This window comes from Miniopterus schreibersii, assembly GCF_964146895.1.
Source record: "Miniopterus schreibersii genome assembly, chromosome: 2".
NCBI classification, from domain to species: Eukaryota; Metazoa; Chordata; class Mammalia; order Chiroptera; family Miniopteridae; genus Miniopterus; species Miniopterus schreibersii.
In genome coordinates, this window is record NC_138102.1 from 140,558,496 (window position 1) to 140,577,366 (window position 18,871).

General features: G+C 39.5%; 1 protein-coding gene across 4 annotated transcripts in view; it reads right to left on the reverse strand.

Annotated features, from left to right (window-relative positions):
• Positions 1 to 234: 234 nt before the first annotated feature.
• The window catches only part of EIF4B (eukaryotic translation initiation factor 4B), a 30,803-nt gene continuing 12,166 nt past the window's right edge, over positions 235 to 18,871 (reverse strand). The window contains exons 4-15 of one of the 4 annotated variants that reach the window (XM_081127599.1): positions 18,080 to 18,196; positions 16,164 to 16,218; positions 15,374 to 15,508; positions 11,415 to 11,558; positions 11,146 to 11,319; positions 7,390 to 7,618; positions 6,429 to 6,526; positions 4,324 to 4,537; positions 3,722 to 3,777; positions 3,034 to 3,142; positions 2,674 to 2,746; positions 235 to 2,294 (exon numbers count right to left, since the gene is read on the reverse strand). In XM_081127599.1, coding sequence (XP_080983725.1) covers positions 2,214 to 2,294; positions 2,674 to 2,746; positions 3,034 to 3,142; positions 3,722 to 3,777; positions 4,324 to 4,537; positions 6,429 to 6,526; positions 7,390 to 7,618; positions 11,146 to 11,319; positions 11,415 to 11,558; positions 15,374 to 15,508; positions 16,164 to 16,218; positions 18,080 to 18,196 — 1,485 coding nt within the window. In that variant the 3' untranslated portion in view covers positions 235 to 2,213. Of the gene's footprint in view, positions 2,295 to 2,673; positions 2,747 to 3,033; positions 3,143 to 3,721; positions 3,778 to 4,323; positions 4,538 to 6,413; positions 6,527 to 7,389; positions 7,619 to 11,145; positions 11,320 to 11,414; positions 11,559 to 15,373; positions 15,509 to 16,163; positions 16,219 to 18,079; positions 18,197 to 18,871 lie in introns of all 4 variants that reach the window. The other 3 variants (XM_081127600.1, XM_081127598.1, XM_081127597.1) reach the window with 3 other exon arrangements.

Consider the following 18,871-nt stretch of genomic DNA (forward strand, 5'->3'; position numbering starts at 1 on the left):
ACTCAAATGATATGAAAAACTACCACCAGGCAAAAATGCTGCAGGGGAGTCGACATGAATTCCCAGTTCTCAGGCGACAATGACCAGATGGATTCCCCTTGTAAATCCCACCCTCTGTACTTGCACAAAACGGTACCTGATCAGAGATGGGAAGGCAGGAAAGCAGACTGTTTGTGGGGAGTCCAAAAGGACAGGGAGCATGGAGTGTATTGTCAAAGAATTTCAGCATTATAATGAACTTTAAAGATCAGATTTATTTGGAGAAAACAAAAAACCCACAACCCAAAGGATGGGATTCACATCTCACGACATCTCCCAGGTAGTAAGTCTACAGATTACAAATCATTTTCATAGAAGATATTTTTGTACAAATTTTACATGTATTGAGTAGTAGGACATAAATCCCTGTTTCAACGGGGGGACATGGTAGGGGAGTGGGGGAAAAACGGCTCTTTTGGACACAACTATTTGGAAGTAGACTTGAAGAGGGCAAACCCTACCTTTTCATCAATCTACAGCAAACCTTGGGTATCTCTCTAAAAGCCATTTCCTAGCCATCCCAAGCCAGTTATTAGTTACTTCACTTGTATGTCTTTTATGTCCACTGGGTAAATGATTCATTATGCCCACTGCTGCAGCACTCATAAACGAACACCCCTGCATGGCTGGACAGGACTTACGGGAGAAGGGCTTGCAAACCAAGGTATCATTTTTCTGTAGGTACCAATATTGCCCATAAGGATTCCACCTACTGAGCTCACAGTACAAAGATGCACATAAAAGCAGGCAAGTTAAGCTATTGTGTTGCAAGAGAAACCAGGACCTTGTTAAAGAGTTCTCTCCATTATCATTTATTCTCAAGGGAAGCTAAAAACAAAACAAAACCACACATTGGTCTAGGCCACGTTATAAATCCAAACATTGGTGTGGGATTTTAGTGGAGGAAAGGAAACTTGTAAAAAAACAAAACAAAACACACCCCCCCCCCCCAAATAAAAAGCCCTAAACAAAAACCCCAATCAAGGTCATAAGAAAGGCTCCCAGTTTAACTGTCCCTGTTTATCCACCCCCACTCACCACCTAAGACCATTCTAGAGTCTTCTGAGGTGTAAAAGGGGTCAAAGAAGCAGGAGCAGGACTGAACAGGAGAGTCAAGACTAAGGAGCCAAGATTTACTTGAGAAGAGCAGTGATTCCTCATTTGACAGCTCCCAGGGGCTGATCCAGATGCCTGGGAGACTGGGTGTGGCTTCAAGAGAAGCTGCTTCTTGGGAGGTTACAGGAAAGAGTAGCATGAGGAACAAGACGACAAGAATGTAAATTTTTAAAGCTTCAAGATTCCAACAGAATGTGGGTATTTGAACTTTCAGATAGGATAGTGTTTAAGGGCGAAACCAGGACATACAGAAACTTGGGAATTCCTGCACTCCCCCCCTCCCCCCAAGTGCTTCCTGCTCCAGGAAGTAACCATTCATGTGTTTACTGGAGGTCATACCATTTTCCCCTATTACTGGTGCAAAATAATTCATCACCTCCCCAAAGCTGCTTCTCAAACCACGATTTTCCCACTTATTTTGGTCACCAAGTAGTCCTATTCTTTAGTGGCCCAAAGACTCACTCCCAGCTACCCCCCTGGGGGGTAAAAATGAAGGAATTTCCCCTAGGCTGGCCCCAGTAACTCAGAATTAAATAAGGAGGGGCTGGCAGCCTCCTGGAGACGAAAACTTCAGAGACTAAACCTACCTTTCCAAGGATGGAGAATTTATTCAGATGTTTGAGAATTCATATATGCCACATTAGGAAAGTAAGAATTAAAGGTAGAAATCGCATATTCTTCCTCATACCTGCCTACTGCCCAACCAGATTCCAGACATTGCATCACTGTCACTGTCATTTTCCTAAATGGAGGCCCCTAGGCACTAATCACACAAGCAACTGCATGTGTCATAAAAACACACAACTTTTCCATTAAAATACGTCTTTCTTTCTGGCTATATTGGCGATTTTCCAGTTAGTTCAATACTTTAAAGGCTGCAGCAGCATGCAAAAGAATTTCATTTCATGTCGTTTTTTTGGTTTTTGTTTTTTAAAAAAAGTTAAGAAAGTCTCCAGGAGATGGTGAGTTTTATTTTGTCTTGTCTGGCTAGAGGTTTGGTTTGCTCTTGAATGTTCCAGGGTAGAGAGAGACTCGGAGAAAACACAGGATGTAGAGGTCTATTCGGTGTAATCTTCTCCCTCATTTTCATCTTCACCATCCACAGAGAGAGCAGCATACTTGCTTGCAGAACTAAACTTCTGTAATAGACAAGAGTGATAAAAGTGACCAAGGTCTGGAAATCTCTCATCAAAAGCTAATAAACAGGATTCTGATACTTTAGTCCAGATCGAAACCACCTGCTTGCTAATTAGCATTTTCCACTGAAGCATTTCCACAGCTAGGGAGAGCAGTAGCTGTCAGAGGCAGGCACATGTGTTGTTATCCAAGTCACACACCACCCTTCATCTTGAAAAGGGGATGAAAATAGTGAAAGGTAGAAGAGAGAAAATGCTACACTTTCACTATTTCAAACAAGCAGCAGTGCCTTATTTCCAACCACTCTGTTTCCAGCCCAAATGTAAGGGAGGTTCAACAGGAAAAGCTAAGGGAAGTTGAGGGCAATCCTTTGACACTTACGGAGGCTGGATTTTCTTCAGGTTTCTTTGGCTCAGGTGCAGATCTGGAGTCTTGATCCTTTTTGCCATCTTTCCTGCAGAGGTGCAAGTATGAGACCACATCTTTAGGAGAAGACTCTCCCAACACCCATAGCAATTTTGAGGCACTCAACAGGCACCTCTAGTCAACAGTCCTTGCTATCTGGACACTTTGTTATTTCTAGATGCTCAGAATTGTAACTGTCTGTATTGGTTGACTTTAGTTTGTTCACAGTAGGAGATCTGGCAATGCTTAGAGAACCAAGAACTTCTTAATTACAAAGACATGGGTGTCTAAGCATCAGACAAATGTTACAAATGACTAGAGAGAGAACACGCATACCTGTCTGACTCCTTCCAGTGGTCTTTGTTCCCTCCATCTCCTGGACCACGGCTGGAGTTCCCACTTTGGCCTTTTGGGACACTCACCCCATCTACTTTATTTTCATCTGCTTGAGTGGAAATGCAAAAATAAATTGAAGGCAAGTAAATACTTCCTCTCCTCTCCTAGGTTTCCTAAGGGCTGGAGAAAAATGTGCTCACATGTACTGAGGGAAATTAAACCTCACCCCAACCCAGACTTCCTTCCTAAGCCCTTCTTCCCACGCACTCTCTATATATAACACACACGCCTCCCCCCAAACAAAATCCACGAAAAAGTTCCACTGTAGGATTACGCCACCATGAAAGGCAAACTGGTAATAAGAGCTATGATGCTGTTGTGAGTGACCTTGGCCTTACAGATGGTTGACATTTCTAATCTGTACCAAGCATGTTATTTTCCTTCTGACCCCCCCCTCCCCCCCATCCCGCCTTCAAAGAAATGTTTTACCAGGAAAGGGCAGGGTTCCATGCTTTCTCTAAAGAGACCACTCCTGCCCTCTACTGGCAAGAAAAGGCAGATAATCTAAGAACCTTTAACACAAAACCAAGTACAAAATACACTGGAATTCAGTATGTCATCACTTCTTTATAGGTTTTTTAATTGAGGCCTCTAGGTGAAAAAAAACCTATTCTCCTTTTGGTCTTACCTTTCCTTGCTGGTCCTTCCTCAGATGGTTGAGCTGGAACTACTTTCCCCCCACCACTAGAAGGAAAACATGTAATCACATCATTAGTCATCTTAAGGACGGAAGAGATAAGAAACTTATAATCACTCTCCAAGTGCAGTAAGCTTTACAGAGAACTAAAAATACATAACACCGAGGAACGTTAAAATACGGGAAAGACAACAACAAAAGCAATTACTTGAACACTAAGTGTCATGTCCTCTAGAATCATCACAATCACGCAAGGTTAGTATTATTCTCTATTTTACAAATGAGGATCCTAAGACTTAGGGGTGTAGTTTCCCCCTCCCGCCACTGCCAATATGTGGCTGCTGTGGGTTCTGATTTATAGTATTTGCAGATTTTGAGTAACCAAAGTGATGTCAACTAGCTATAAAAACTCTAGAAAATGGAACAATTGGTGCTTAGGAGCCAGCTCCAGTATTCCAATGAATCTGAACTATGAGAGCAAAGACAGGGATGGATGCTCTCTAAGGCCAACTCCCCATAGGGCATGTTTAATCATGACATCACAATATTTAAGATTCTAGAGCTAACCAACTGCTGCTTCCAAGCTGACTCACCTTGTAGGGGATTGCTGCTCTGTGTCTGAGCTCTGAGATCGAGCAGGAGGGTTAGAACTTCGCTTCACCCAAGCATTCTCCTTTGGTGGAGGGGCTGGCATTACCTTTAGAGGCTGTTCAGGTTTGGGAGGCTTAGAAGTTGGAGAGTGACAGTCTTCTTCCTTATTGAACGTTTCATTTTCTAGAGACTTCTCACTCTCTCTCCTTCGCGCATCTGTGAAGTCAGAGTGGGAGGTCAAATTATCAGGAAAAAGGCTTATTTTATAACCATCTATCAGGATCTCAACAGAGAGGGAAACGGTCCACGTCCACAGTATTGCTATCATTTTTCTTTTTTTTGGTTAACCCTCACCCAAGGATATTTTTTCCAATGATTAAAAAAATAAAAAATAAAATAAAAAATGCTTTATTGATTTCAGAGAGAGGGAAGGAGAGGGAGAGAGAGAAAAACATCAATGTTGAGAATCATTGATTGGCCACCTCCTGCACGCGTCCTACTGGGGAATCGAGCCCACAACCCAGAAATGTGCCCTGACTGGGAACTGAACCATGACCTCCTGGTTCATGGGTGGAGACACAACCACTGAACCACAATGGCTGGGCTCCAGTGATTTTTAGAAAGAGTGGAAGAGGAGGAGAGGGAGAGGTGGAGCAAAAAAGACAGACACACTGATTGGTTGCTTCCTGAATGCGCCCAGGCAGGGCCAGGGATCAAACGTGCAACCCCGGTATGTGCCCCTGACTGGTAATCCAACATGTGAGCCTGCTGTCCACAGGCTGGTGCTCTAACCACTGAATCACACTGGCCAGGGCTATCATTTTTCTTAAATACAGACTCTAACTTGGCTCCCAAAATATGAGAAAATGTTTTACTGATGCAAAAGAAATTGGAAAAACAACTCTCCAAGGATAGCCTTGGACCTTTCCTTAGGAATGAGCAAGTATTCTTTATTTTAGGATTATAGCTTTTCTATCAAAATGGTTGTACTTGGAGAATGGGTGTGTGTGTGTGTGTGTGTGTATAAAAATAAAGGGGACCTATGTTAAATCTCAAACTCTAGGAACCACTGATCAACTTAGAGGCTCAACACACACAGATACATAACTAAACACGACATAATCAAATTTATACACTTATGAAAGCCAGAACGTACTCATGTATTTTTTTAAAAAGCACCAAGTGTCTCCTCAAAACTACGAGCTTATTGTCCTGGCCAGTGTGGCTCAATGGTTAGAACGTTGGCCTGCGGACTGAAGGGTCCCAGGCTCAACTGCAGTCAAGGGCACGTACCTCGGTTGCAGGCTCGGGCCCTGGGTGAGGCAACCAATCGATGTGTGTCTCTCACATCGATGTTTCTCTCTCTCTCTTTGAAATAGCAATGGAAAAATAATCCTCAAGTGAGGATTCAAAACAAAAAACTGAGTTTATTTTGTCAGACTCTTTTTACATTTTAAGGGCAAGCTCTTCAAAAGTAGGGATACAAATCAACCCCTCATCATACTCCTACGTGGGTACAAAGAGGCATTACATCCTGTTACTAAGAACCTACTCCAGCATGAGTAATTTCCAGAAAACTTATACAACATGTGGACAACTATTTCCAAGTTAGCCCAGCCCTGAGCCATGTTTTGAAATGCTCAAGTACAAATCAATTTCGAAGTAGGAGAAGCCTTAGAAAACCACGCTGGCTCAATACTAAGGGAAGGAAGGGGTTTTAACTGAACCATTCAGTTTCCAAAGCACTAACCATGCTTGGGACCAATCAGTAAATTCAAATGAGGAAGGATCGCAAGCAGAGTATCATCACCCGAGACATTATTCTGAATAAATAAAACTCTGAGATTTCAATACATAGAATGTAGGGACAAATGTAACAGTCAAGTATACTCTTTAGTAGAAAATTATTAAACAGATCATTTAAGTCTCTCTCTGGTGCCCATTTCTCAGATTTTTCAGAGCAGGAGATATAAAACTCAGGTCAATCCAGGGAACCCAAATAAAGAGTCCAGGACTGAATTTAACACCCCAAAGTCTCTGCATAATTTGGTTATGGATACGTTATGGAAAAGGGCAATAATATGGTACCCACCCTGGTCTGACTTACTTCTGCCAGAAGTGGCCGAGGTCCCAGTCTGTGATGACTCACTTCCTGTCCTTGATCGTTCCCGTTCCTGAGTTTCTTCACTTCGCCAGCTTGGGTGTCTGTATAAGAGATTTAACAAAATATATATGTCCAGCTCAGTGAAGACCACCTTGAACTCATGCTTACCCCTCAAGAACCATCACTTAATATTTTTTCACACTTGCTTTATCTATGGGCATGTGCATGCATCTGTCTCTTTTTTCCTTAAACCACTTGAAAGCTGCAACACTAAGATACTTTGGCTCCAAATATTTCAGCAAGCATTAGCTAGGGTTAAGAACATTCTCCTACATAATCTACAACACTGCACTCCCTTACGGATAACATAATTCTGCAAGTCATTCAAAACTGGGCTTAGTTGTCCAGAACATTGTTATAGAAGGTTTCTACCCTATAAGAGCCAATGCCACCTTTTAACAATAAATATTCTGTAATGACTCGTTTAGTATCCTATGTAACACTTAGCTAGTATAACCAACGTACACACAAGTAAAAGTAAATGTTTTCTCTCTACTTTATCCCTAGTAAATTGAAAAGATGTAAATCTGCCCACCTCACCATGGTGGGGGTTTTACTTTATATACTACAACCGGGCTTGCAAAATTTTCTCAAAGGCCCAGATAAACTTTACTTATAAAAACAGGCCCAGATCGTAATTTGCTGACTCCTGTATTAAAGTACCACCAATTTATATTTGTTGCAGATTAAACCAATTAGGCCTTTTGAAAACTGTGAGGGATAGGCAACGTAACTGGGTTGAACTGTCCATACACTACAGACCACCTGGCAGCCCCAGCCCATGTACACTAGATGCTGATAAATGACAACCAATTAACATCCATGCAAATTTCCCAAGTGCCCCTGGAGATGTAATGCCCCCACTGGATTCAGAGATGGAAATTTATACTGATGGTAACCTCACCTCTCCCGAGGCCGCCGTTCTAGTTTTGGCTCATCCAGCTGACGCTGCAATTTCTCCTGTTCCTTCTGTAGCCGCTCCTCTACTTCTCGTTCTCTAGCAGCCGTGTCAACAGGCTTTGCTCCTCCAAAGATAGAGGCTGCTCGACTGGACTGGGAGGTGCTAGCAGAGGAATCATCTTCCTTAGGAGTGCTCCGAGGCTTTAGATTCAGTTTGGGTCTTTGGGGGGGACCTAAGTTAAATAAAACTCTAAGTAATAGGTTTTCAAAATCAGAAGCTGATGGCTGAAAGCCAGATTCCCAGACAGAGCTTTTACATGGGATTCAGATTAGTGGCCTAGCCAATCCAGCAGAGAAGGTAAGAGGGAGATTAGAAAGTGGGTGGTTTAAATAACCAAGTCCAATCAATCTTTCCACTACTACATCCATGATAAAGTACCAGACTAAGGGAAAAACTAAAAATCGTACAAATTTACATGATAAACCAATTTTTTATCATGGTTACTATTACCTGAGAAGAAATTTTCAACTACAATAAACTACTACATGGAAGTATCTTGTTCAAATGTCAGCTGGAAGATGGATTACTGTAGTAGGTTAAGGGCTTGTAACAATTATGACAGGGCAGACCTTAGTCTTACACTCTTGTCTCTGTGCATAACAGAAATCTGATGGTGATTCACAGAGCAAAGTATGCAACACTGAATATCTGACTATAAGCTCAAAGGGAGTTTGATTTCTTCCTGGATTCAAGTGGTCAGCATATCTCAAAATAAACTTGAGTGTTTCAAGAGAACTGTGTTTCTCAAATTCAGTGTTTATCCTAAATATTTCAGACATACAAAAGATACAGAAGGTAAAGAAAGCCTATGTGCGCTCTCTGTCCCAGGTGCAAGCTTTCCTTCCCCCACAGGCATGCATCTCCTAAACTCTAAGGGACCCCATGAGGCTTGTAACCAGAGCGCAATGGGCAGTGCCAGCTCATCCCAGGCACACCCTGTGAACCTGTCCCACAACCCCCCTTTCTCTGACTTCTTGTTTCACTGTCCCCAGCTTGAATAAACGTCCTCTAAAATTAAAAAAAGAAGAAAAAAAAGAAAAGCCTTTGTGTACCAACCACCCTGATGTAGTAAAACATTCTGAAAACCACTGAAACCTGAGTACCCTCCCTCTGACGACATGCCCAGCTATGCTGCCTTCTCTTAGCCACTATACTGAACTTGGTATTTATCACTCCCATGCATGTCTTCACACTTACCAAAGGTTAGAAATCTTTATTATTGAAGCAACTCTTACTGCTCTTCCCCCTTTCATAACTTCCATTTATTCATCTACTCAACAAATAACTTGCGCACCTATATTTCAGAAATTGTGCTAAGGCCAGAATTCAATGGCTGGGAAGTTTTTAGTTCCTGTCTGCAAGAAGCCCAATTTAGTGGGAGGATCAGTTAAAAAGAATATAGTATGCTAAGTTCTACAAAATAGGACTTTATCCATATGAAAGGTGTAAGACTGGGGTAGTGTTTGGGGAAGCCTATAAAGGCTTCAAAGTGCTAACATCTGAGTCTTGAAAACTGAACACACAACCACCAGGGCAGATGGGGAAGGGATGGGAGACAACTGAAGAGGTAAACTGAAGGCAGAACAGTGAAGGCCCTTGTATATTACAAGTATCTTTCAAACCATGGAGATACTAGGAAGGTTTTTTTGTGTTTTTTTTTTTAATTAAAAAAAAAAAAATTTTTTTTGATTTTAGAGAGAGGGAGGAAGGGGGGAGAAAAAGAAACATCGATTTGTTGTTCCACTTACTTATGCATTCACTGGTTGATTCTTGTATGAGCCCTGACTAGGGATCAAACCTTCAACCTTGGTGTATAAGGATGACACTCTAACCTACTGAGCTGCCCAGCCAGGGCCTGAGACTAGGAAGATTTTTAAAAGGAGAATAATCTAATTAGATCTTGTTCCAGAAAGACAATTTGGGCCAGTGTGAAGAATGAAGTGAGGCAGAGAAATCTGTTAGTAATGTGGGCATAGCACTGAAGCCTGAACAAAAGCAGTGGTAGTGACTCGAGAGACAAGGGGGTAGGTCAGAGAAGGGAGTAGGTAAGGTTACCAGAAAAAAACCCTCAGGTGTACAGCTATTGGGGGAGGGAATGGAGTGAGAGAAATAGGAGTCAAAGACCTGACGCACACATCTGAGCCTTCACTTTTCTCACAAGTGAAGATGGTAACTGTACCTACCTATGCCAGAAAGAATTCTTATAATTAGATAATACTTGTATGAGAACTCAGCTCAATGTTGGTGCAGAGTAAATGCTTAATAAATGCCAGCTATTATTTATAGGTTTCTTAAATGGAAATAGATAACAACAATGCTTTTAAGAATAAATTAAAAGCTTTGTAAAAAAACTGGAAATGTTATTTTTGTTTGAGGGAGGAGGAAAAAACTTTACTGCAGTGGCATTTCAACACCCCTGTGTTTTGTTAGTTGTCCAGGTCTACTGTCCTTACTTGAAATTACAGTCGATGATGTATATAAAACACCTGGTACCAAGACAGGGCTGACAAAAGGATGTTAATTTTTTTAAATTTAATTTTTATTTAAAATATGTCTTTACTGATTTCAGAGAAAGGAAGGGAGAGGGAGAGATACAAATATCAATGATGAGAGAGTGTTATTGATGGGCTGCCTCCCGCACACCCCCTGCTGGGGATCAAGCCTGCAAGCCAGGCAATGTGCCCTGACCTGGAACTGAACCACGATCTCCTGGATCATAGATTGATGCTCAACTGCTGAGCCACACTGGGTAGGCTGACAAAAGGATGTTAAAAGACTGGTGTTGCTGTCTAAAAATTCTGGGCTAGCCTGGCCGGCATGGCTCAGTGGTTGAGCATTGACACATGATCCAGAAGCTTGCGGTTCCTGGTCAGGATATATTCCTGGGTTGTGGGCTCGATCCCCAGCAGGGAGCGTGTGGGAGGCAGCTGATCAATGTCTCGTCACTGATATTTCTATCTCTCTCCCTCTGAAATCAGTAAATATATATATATTTATATATAAACATATAAAAAAATAAATATATAAATATATTTATATACAAATATATTTATATAAATAAACAAATAAATAAAATAAAATAAAAAAAATTCTGGGCCAGTTACCTTACTTTTTCAACGATATCACTAAAGTCAGAATACAAATGGTGGCCATTTAGTAATACTTTCTAAGAGGTCAGATTTGTAACTCCAGGTTTTTATATAAATGTTATAATAATAGGGTCATAATTTTAGAAGAGGTACACTGGCATCTTAGCATTAATTAATAACTACTGTGGTAATTAATAATGGCATTAAAATCAGCAATGCTTAGTTTTGAACCCAATAGTGTGAATTACTGGCTATGAGACTGTATTATTGCCTTCATTAGAAAGATGGGAATAACACTACCCAATTTAAGTGTAGTTTATTAAATGAGATCACATCATAAAAATGTATGACAATGTTTTTTTCCTTTCCTACTTTGTTTACTCAATAAATTTTAACTGAAAAATCTATATATTAAGGGAAGTTAGAAATAGACTTTGCTTTATTTCCATTATGTCACCTATATCCAATGCTTTCCATTACGCTCTGCTGCACCCTTTACAATATGTAAATTCTACCTGTGCCCATTTAAGGGGTTTGAACATAACTGAGAATTTTCCCATCAGTTTATTCAGTGGTCTGCACCATTAAGCAAGCAAAAGGAAATGATTACCTCTATCATCACGCCTATAATCATCCCGGGAGTAATCATCTCTGGAGCTCCAAGACCGATCATCACGTCTCTCATATCTGTCCTCATAGCGGTCCCCGCCTCCTCTGTAGTCATCGTCCCTACGGTACCCACTACCAAATGCTCTTCTGCCACTGCCTATCCTGGAATCATAGCCTGTAAATAAATACACCCTAAACTGTGATCATCACACTGGAGACGAGAAGGAATTTAAAACAAAGTAATTTAACTTAATGATGTTTTATAATGACCTCTATCATAGTCTCTGCTGCCTCTGTCATCATAGCGATCCCGGCCACTGTATCGATCCATGTCCCGGCGTGGGCCATCACGATAACTGTCCCGATACCCATCACGGTATCGGTCTGAATCATAACGATCTCGATCTCGATACTCTAAAGGGAAGAGAGACAAATAACACCATCTTTTTTGGACACTAAAGAAACAAGAAAGCCAATTAGGTCAATTTGGTTTCATGAGTTTATATTCACTGCTGTATCCATTTTTATAAAAATAAGTTACATTATATAGTGGAAGAATTTGTATTGAATTAAAGTATTCATTTGACCTAAATTTTATCTCTAGTAATCCAATACACATTGCTGGGCTAATTAACAATTTTGGAGGAAGTTAGGGGAGAGAAAAATATATTCCATAATGAATTTCCAAGATTAAAGATTAAAATATTAAAACACATAAACACAAAATATTAGAAGAAAATATAGTTGAAATTTGAAATCTTCTATCCTTGGTGCCAAAGATCCAATCAGAGATCACTTAAAGTTTAGCATGAAAAAACAATATGCACATCACAAATCTGAGGCAAAGAAAGTGAGAAAAACATATGCAACACACGACAATGAGTTGTCTATTACTAAAATGAATAGGGCATCATATTCTACTACCAAAATGGCAAAGATTAAAATAAGTGATACATCTTGTGTTGACAAAGTTTAGAGGAGAAAGTCAAGTCCCACACTACTGATTTTAAAGTAGTATAACTACTCTCAAAGTTGTTTCAGAACTATGTATTAAATTATGTATACACTCTGGGCCAACAATTCAATTTCTAGGAATTTTTCCTGAGCAAATAACTAGACACATGTACAAAAGGAGGTCCATTGTAATGTTTTCTTACAAATAAATTAGGAGGCACCCATACAAAGCAACCATTAAAAACCGAATGAGAAATGTAATTACAAAATGTGTTCACAACATATTGTTTGAAAAAAGTACATTATAAACTATATTTTACACACATATACAAGAATATCAATGCCAGAAGACTCTAAATGCCAGAAATTTGTATAAAGAAATAGTAGCTCAATTGGCAACTGTGGAAAGTATAACTCATTTATAAAAGGGGGTACTGGTGATTTAGCTTCAGCTGACTTGCTAGATCTTCCAATTTTCTGAGAGAAGCTGGGAACCCAGATTTTTATATAAAAAAATTTCAATTTCTAAACATGATTAAAAAACCCCCAAAATACTTTGAATTTAATAATTGATGTGTATATGCCAAAGAGGGACAATAATTTTATGACTGCTTCCTTTTAAACAATCATTTCATTTTGCAAAGAACATAATTTTGTCTATGTGAACAGACATTCTGTGGTAGTTTAAATTTATAAATTAAAGCACATGCTAATGCTAGTCAAGTAATTATATACAGTAGAGCATCTAAAACAGAATTCAAAAAACATACAAAAAAATCTCCTGTGTTTATTTTGAAATATATTTTTAATTTCAGGAGAGGCAGTGAACTCTATACACAATTTTGTTTCGATAATATTAAAATGATTATAAGCTTGTACTACTCACTAAGAAAACAGGGATTAACAGTGAAGAAAAGAAGCACATTAGTACACTATTACTAAGACAGCCAGGAAATATACAAGTTTTTGCTGAGATTTCGCAGTATTTCAGAGTGTGTTTTATGGGCCCAATACTTGGGATAGGAGTCTCTGATCTCTTCACATGTATAGTTTAACATGCTGACAGAGCTGACTATGGGGCCATAACCCAGTCCAACAAACTTGGCAGCTTTGGATAACATCACATTCAACTCTTTCTTGGTATCCATCCTACTTCCTCTAAATTCAAGCTCTGAGGTGAGAAAACAGTTGTGGCCCTTGATTAAAATCAGGACCTTTGGTCTGCACGTCTACTTTTTCTTTCAAAAGCCATTTCTTCCTGTTAACAACAGAACATTTTGCAAAAAAGCCAAAGTGAAGTACCTCAGGTAGTTCTCTCCAAGGCTTTGTTGGGTCATGAAGACTTCACCGTAAAGTCAGATATAAAATTAATTTTGCTGTTCCCTCCGCCCCATCTTTAAACTTAAAAAGCAGAATAGTATTTGTAGTTAAAGGACTCCCTCCACCCTCTATCCACAATCCTGGGGGTGGTTATATCACCATGCATGCATTTTTACAACTTACGTATTAATACTATATTATATTGTTTTCAAATTTCTACATTTTTGCCCCCTCAAAAGGTTTTGAATTTTATCCCCACTGTTACATGGATGCTATGCTATAAAGTAGTCATTACAGGAACAAACCACTACTTAGCCATTTCTTTACTGAACAGTAGGTTCTTTCCATTTTAAAAATACATACATTGATGAGTATTTCTTCACGTATTTTAATCAAGTTGCATAATTTTCTCCACAAACGTTTTACAAAGCTTTTGTCGGACTTAGGTGGTATAGGTCTGACAAAACTCCTACCCCATGACATTCTTTATTCCCCTTCTCTAAAATTATCTTTTATTTGCAGATTGTATAAACAATGTCCAATGAGGACAGGGTTTTTGTCTGTTTTGTTCACTGTTGTAGCCTGAACTTAGAACAATGTCTGGCACATGGCAGACATTTAGTTTCTTTGAAGTGAGTGAATTTTGTTATTTTAAAAGGTATGTTTAAAAATTTACATTTTGACTGATTCTCCTTTCCATTCCTGGTGGGGAAACAGTGCCCTGGAGGAGGAAGGCAGTCCCCCAGTGCACTGCCACTTAGGGAGCAGGGGGACAGAATGTCCTTATCCAAAGAAGCACTGTGTCTGACCATCTGTTTAGAGGAGACAGAGAAGCCAGGAGAGGAAAGGAAGGCCACGAGGTGAGTCAGTGGTCAAGCATGGACGGGGGCCCAGAAGTCCCAACTCCCTTCAAGGTGCATTCCTGCAGCCTCTTAGATGGATGGGGGCAAGCAGCCAGTCCATGCTAACTACAACAGCACTCATACTAGCCCCCCACACCCTCACCTTGCTTCCTGCCCCCTTAGCCCATTCTCCACAGTGCACCTCAGTGACCTGATCTCATTGGTTCCCTATTTAAAATCCTGCAGTGGCACCTTCTGACCCTCAGGATAAAAGTCAGACTCGTCCTTGCCCTAGCCAGTTTGGCTCAGTGATTAGAGCATTGGCTCGAAGGCTGAAGGGTTCCGGGTTTGATTCCGGCCAAGGGCACGTACCTCAGTTGCACGCTTGATCCCCAGCCCTTGCAGGGAGGCAACCAATCAATGTGTCTGTCTCCCTCCCTTCCACTCTCTCTGAAAAGCAATGGAAAAAAATACCCTCAGGTGATTTAAAAAAAAAGTCAGATTCCTCTGGGGCCCACATGGCCTGACACCTGACCCCCTGACTACCTCTCTAGCCTATACCCCGCCATGTCCTCTCTCTGGGCCTCGACCATGCTTGTCTGATCAAGCACTCCAAGCTCTTTCTGGCCTCTACACTTTTGCACATGCTGTTTCTTCTACCTAGAACAATGTTCCTGTCCCTGCATTATGTGTGTCCTCTTAACCTCAGGTCTCAGTTGAAATATTTCTTCCCCAGGGAAGCCTTAACGTACCTAAATAAGAACGCCCACCAATCCAAAAAAAAAGAAATTACATTTTGACTGTTTGCTGCTAGTAATGCAACCAATCTTTGTATAGCAGGTTCTCAATAATGTGGGAACTTAACTCTGTTTCTATCAATTAGCCTATGGTAAAACTGGTTTCATTATATGCTGTTTCACTTAAAGATGCAGAACCCATTGACAACATCAAGTGAGGACTTACTGTATACCACTCTTAAACCATCAATCTTGCTGAACTCCTGTTAATTCAAGTATTTTACTTTGTAGAATCTCTTGGGTTTCTTTATAAACTGTCTCCAAGAAAAGAGAGAAAGAAACACAGAAAAAATTAACTTGGTAAAAATGAACTTACTGTCTCCAAAGCTATCATCACCTCTTCTAGGTGGGTAGTCATCAAAGCTGTCTGTGGCAGGACGGGCCCTCCAGTCTGTATCTGTTTTGTCAGAATCCCGATTTCTATCTCGGCCGAAAGAACGATCATCCCTGTCTATAGATATATAAAACAAAATAAAAACATAAGTGAGCTCACAAAAACATTTTGTGCAGTATTTCTCCCACACACAGAAAACTACCCTCAATTTACTGTATTTCTTGCTCACACCACAGCAGAGTCCTGAAGTTACCCCAGACACCATAAGTACACTCTCCAACTCAACTGAATGATATATTTCCTCATATTTACTCCTACTGGCTTAATGCTTATCTGTCTTAACTTCTGTATAAGGAACCCTGATATATACATAAATTAGGCCTCTTTTGTGCTCAATGTGCTATTGGGTATCTAATCTATTTATTATACATTGAACATTCACCTACCTCAATCAGGGTTCCTCAACCTCAACACTACGAATATTCTGAGCTGGATAATTATTTCTTGTGGGGGGCTGTCCTACGCACTATCAGATTAGTCCCTGGCTTCTGTTGTAGGTCAGTAGCACTCCCCACAGTTATGACAACACAAAATGTCTCCAAACATCAACGAATGTCTCCAGGGGCAAAATCATCCTTAGTTAAGAACTACTGCTCTAGATTAAGGTAGGAAAACCATGATCTATCTTGATTAACATTTTCTGGGAAAGGGCATCCTGCTTTGTCATCCTAGGACAATAACAAAACAGGAGAACTTCTGTCAGCTTTCTTACCTTTATCCTGGGCTTGATCGGCAACGTCCACTCGAATTCTCCTGTTACCTAGAGACTGAGAGCATAGGACCATATTAACCAACCTTTTGCCCCATTATGCACAAATCCCATGAGTGACCTTGAACATCTGGGCATAGCAGAAGCACTGGGGGAAGGAAGATAAAGGAAAAACACTGTAATCTACCCAACACTCCAATTTGTTGGCTAAAGAATCTTTTATAAAGACCTGAAAACTGAGATAACCCCTTAAAATTAAAGTTAAGGTGGGCTTAAATGATGTCAGGTCAATTAACTCACTATTTTTATAAAGCCAAATTTCACAGAATATAGTTAATTTAACTTTTCACCTATCAAAGGCAATTTGATATCAAGTACAATAAATTAAAAATAATTCCCAGACAACTAGCTAAATAAAAGACACATTTGGGTCCAGAGTAATTATTTATTCAAGCACTTCCCGAGCCCTTACAACTATGTATCACAAAGTTGCTTAAATCATGGTCTCTGTGTATAGTCTCAAGTTCTTTCAGTTAATATTACCTTTGGGTAAATCAGTTCCTCCAGGATACCCTCTGATTTCCCATTCCCATATCATTATTTATATACATTGAACCCAATTAATTCTACTGCTGATTTTTCCTCATTTCACAGTAGAATCTATAGTTGAAGAAGGATAACAGTGAATTTTAAAGTATCCAGAATTATATTAAATACTACTATAATAAAATCTCTAAATACAAAGCAATTCCTTAGTCTAGAGCATGGCAACATTTTAATAGTTAATCCAGCAAACTTCAGATAATTGTATGGTATAAAAAAAAAATTATCTTTATTGTTCAAAGTATTACAGATGTCTCCCTTTCCCCCACTGATCCCCTCTCACACCTGTCCCCGCTATGCTATTCTTTTTTAAAATCCAGACTGAGAAGTTAAAAATTAGTAATGTTAATAAAACCTAAAAATGATCTAAGAAATACTTTGGAATAACTTCAGCTTTTCATATATTTAACTAAATAAGTAAATTTTTACTTCTAACTAACATTTTCTTCAGATTATCAAAGTGGTACTCAATTTACAAGACAGGAAAAATTAAGAGGTGTTGATTTTAATCATGTCAAATGGCCGATCTGGACCATAGAATTATGGCACAAATGGCACTGGAAATTATCTTCTCAACAGAGGGATTTCTGGAATTAAAAGAAATTAGAAACTTCCATCACTAAAAGGTAAATAAATGCTTCAATATCCTGCTTGGGCTAGCCTAAGAATCACTATATATAGCACCAATCACATAATAACTGTATTACAGTTAGATTTAACCCCTATTTCCCCCTCTTGTATTAATATCTGAATCTCCTCTCCCTACTTAACCTCTAATGTGTCTGGACAGAAAAACATCTATGGGCAATGTTAAAAAGCAGAAGGACTGAATGTTTACTGTCATTTTTCTGTAAAAGATTCCTAAGAGCATGTATTTATTACGAACTACATTCAAGTGAGAAATGTTTCCGAACCCTCTGAAAATCACAACAAAACAGCATTACTTCCCTGAAATGAGATAATGCCTTCTAACACTAACTTGATTAATATGATTTTTCTACTTGGCTTGATCTGGTCAGATTATTTTGAAAAAGCAAAGCCAGGAGAGCTGAGGCAAAGCTGTAAGTGAATGACTTGGTATGGTGAATTTCTTTGACAATTTTCCACCTAAGTACCTCCCTGAATTATTGGGGCCTGCTGAACTTGAAGTGAGCTGTGACACTTAAGTGTTACATTGCTAAAAAACCCAGGCTTTTCTGCGTAGATATTCTGGGAAACTTTGAAACAGCTACTGACCCAATTAAAAAATACCAGTTTGATAAACACCAGGTTTGTCAGTTCTCACCCTTCAAACTCCCCACTCTTATTTTCTTTACCTCTTCATTGAGGCTCAGGGCATTGAACAAGGAATCCAGGTCCTCAAACTCAGCATAACCAAAACCTTTCAACCTCTCTGGATTGCTGGGTTCACGTGGCAAACGCACTGCACTGATCTGGAGTAAAGAAACAAAACAAAACAAAACAAAACAAAAAAGTTTCCCAAATCAATGTTCTGGTTCATTTGTCTCTTTTGACCACTGTACATTAAATGCAATAAATTTCTTTAAAAACACAAGAACCTGGTTGTCTTCAGGCAGAAAACCACTGCAAATCAGAATAGAACACAGACTTCATTGTATGCCTTATTAAACATCTTTAATCTGAATATGAATTTAACCCTTAAAAATAAGAGTTCAGTAGTTTTTAGTTATTTTGCAATTAATAGCAACTGCCAGTTCCACAATTAGCTTATTTTAGTCTTCTCTTTATGTCTTTACTTTAGTTCATTTAAATACATACTTCCAATTTTTATCTTTCAGAAAGTCAACTCAATTATTGCCCCAAATTTTCTGGGCAGTATATTTTTCAGAAACCTTACTTACCTGAGAACCATTGTCTTCATGCATTAATGAAAGTTTGGTAGAATCAAACATTGGATTGTAAATTCCCTCACCCCTACCCCCTCTGCTGAATTCTGAGATGGCAAACCACTGAATTTTTACTTTTTGAGGAACAGGAAAAACCTTACACTGACTAGGTTTTTATTTGAGGTTAACTTGTGTTTTCTAACTGTAAATGCAGGATTCTTTCCTTTAAAGTTTCATAGAACATTTCCTGGCACTAATTTT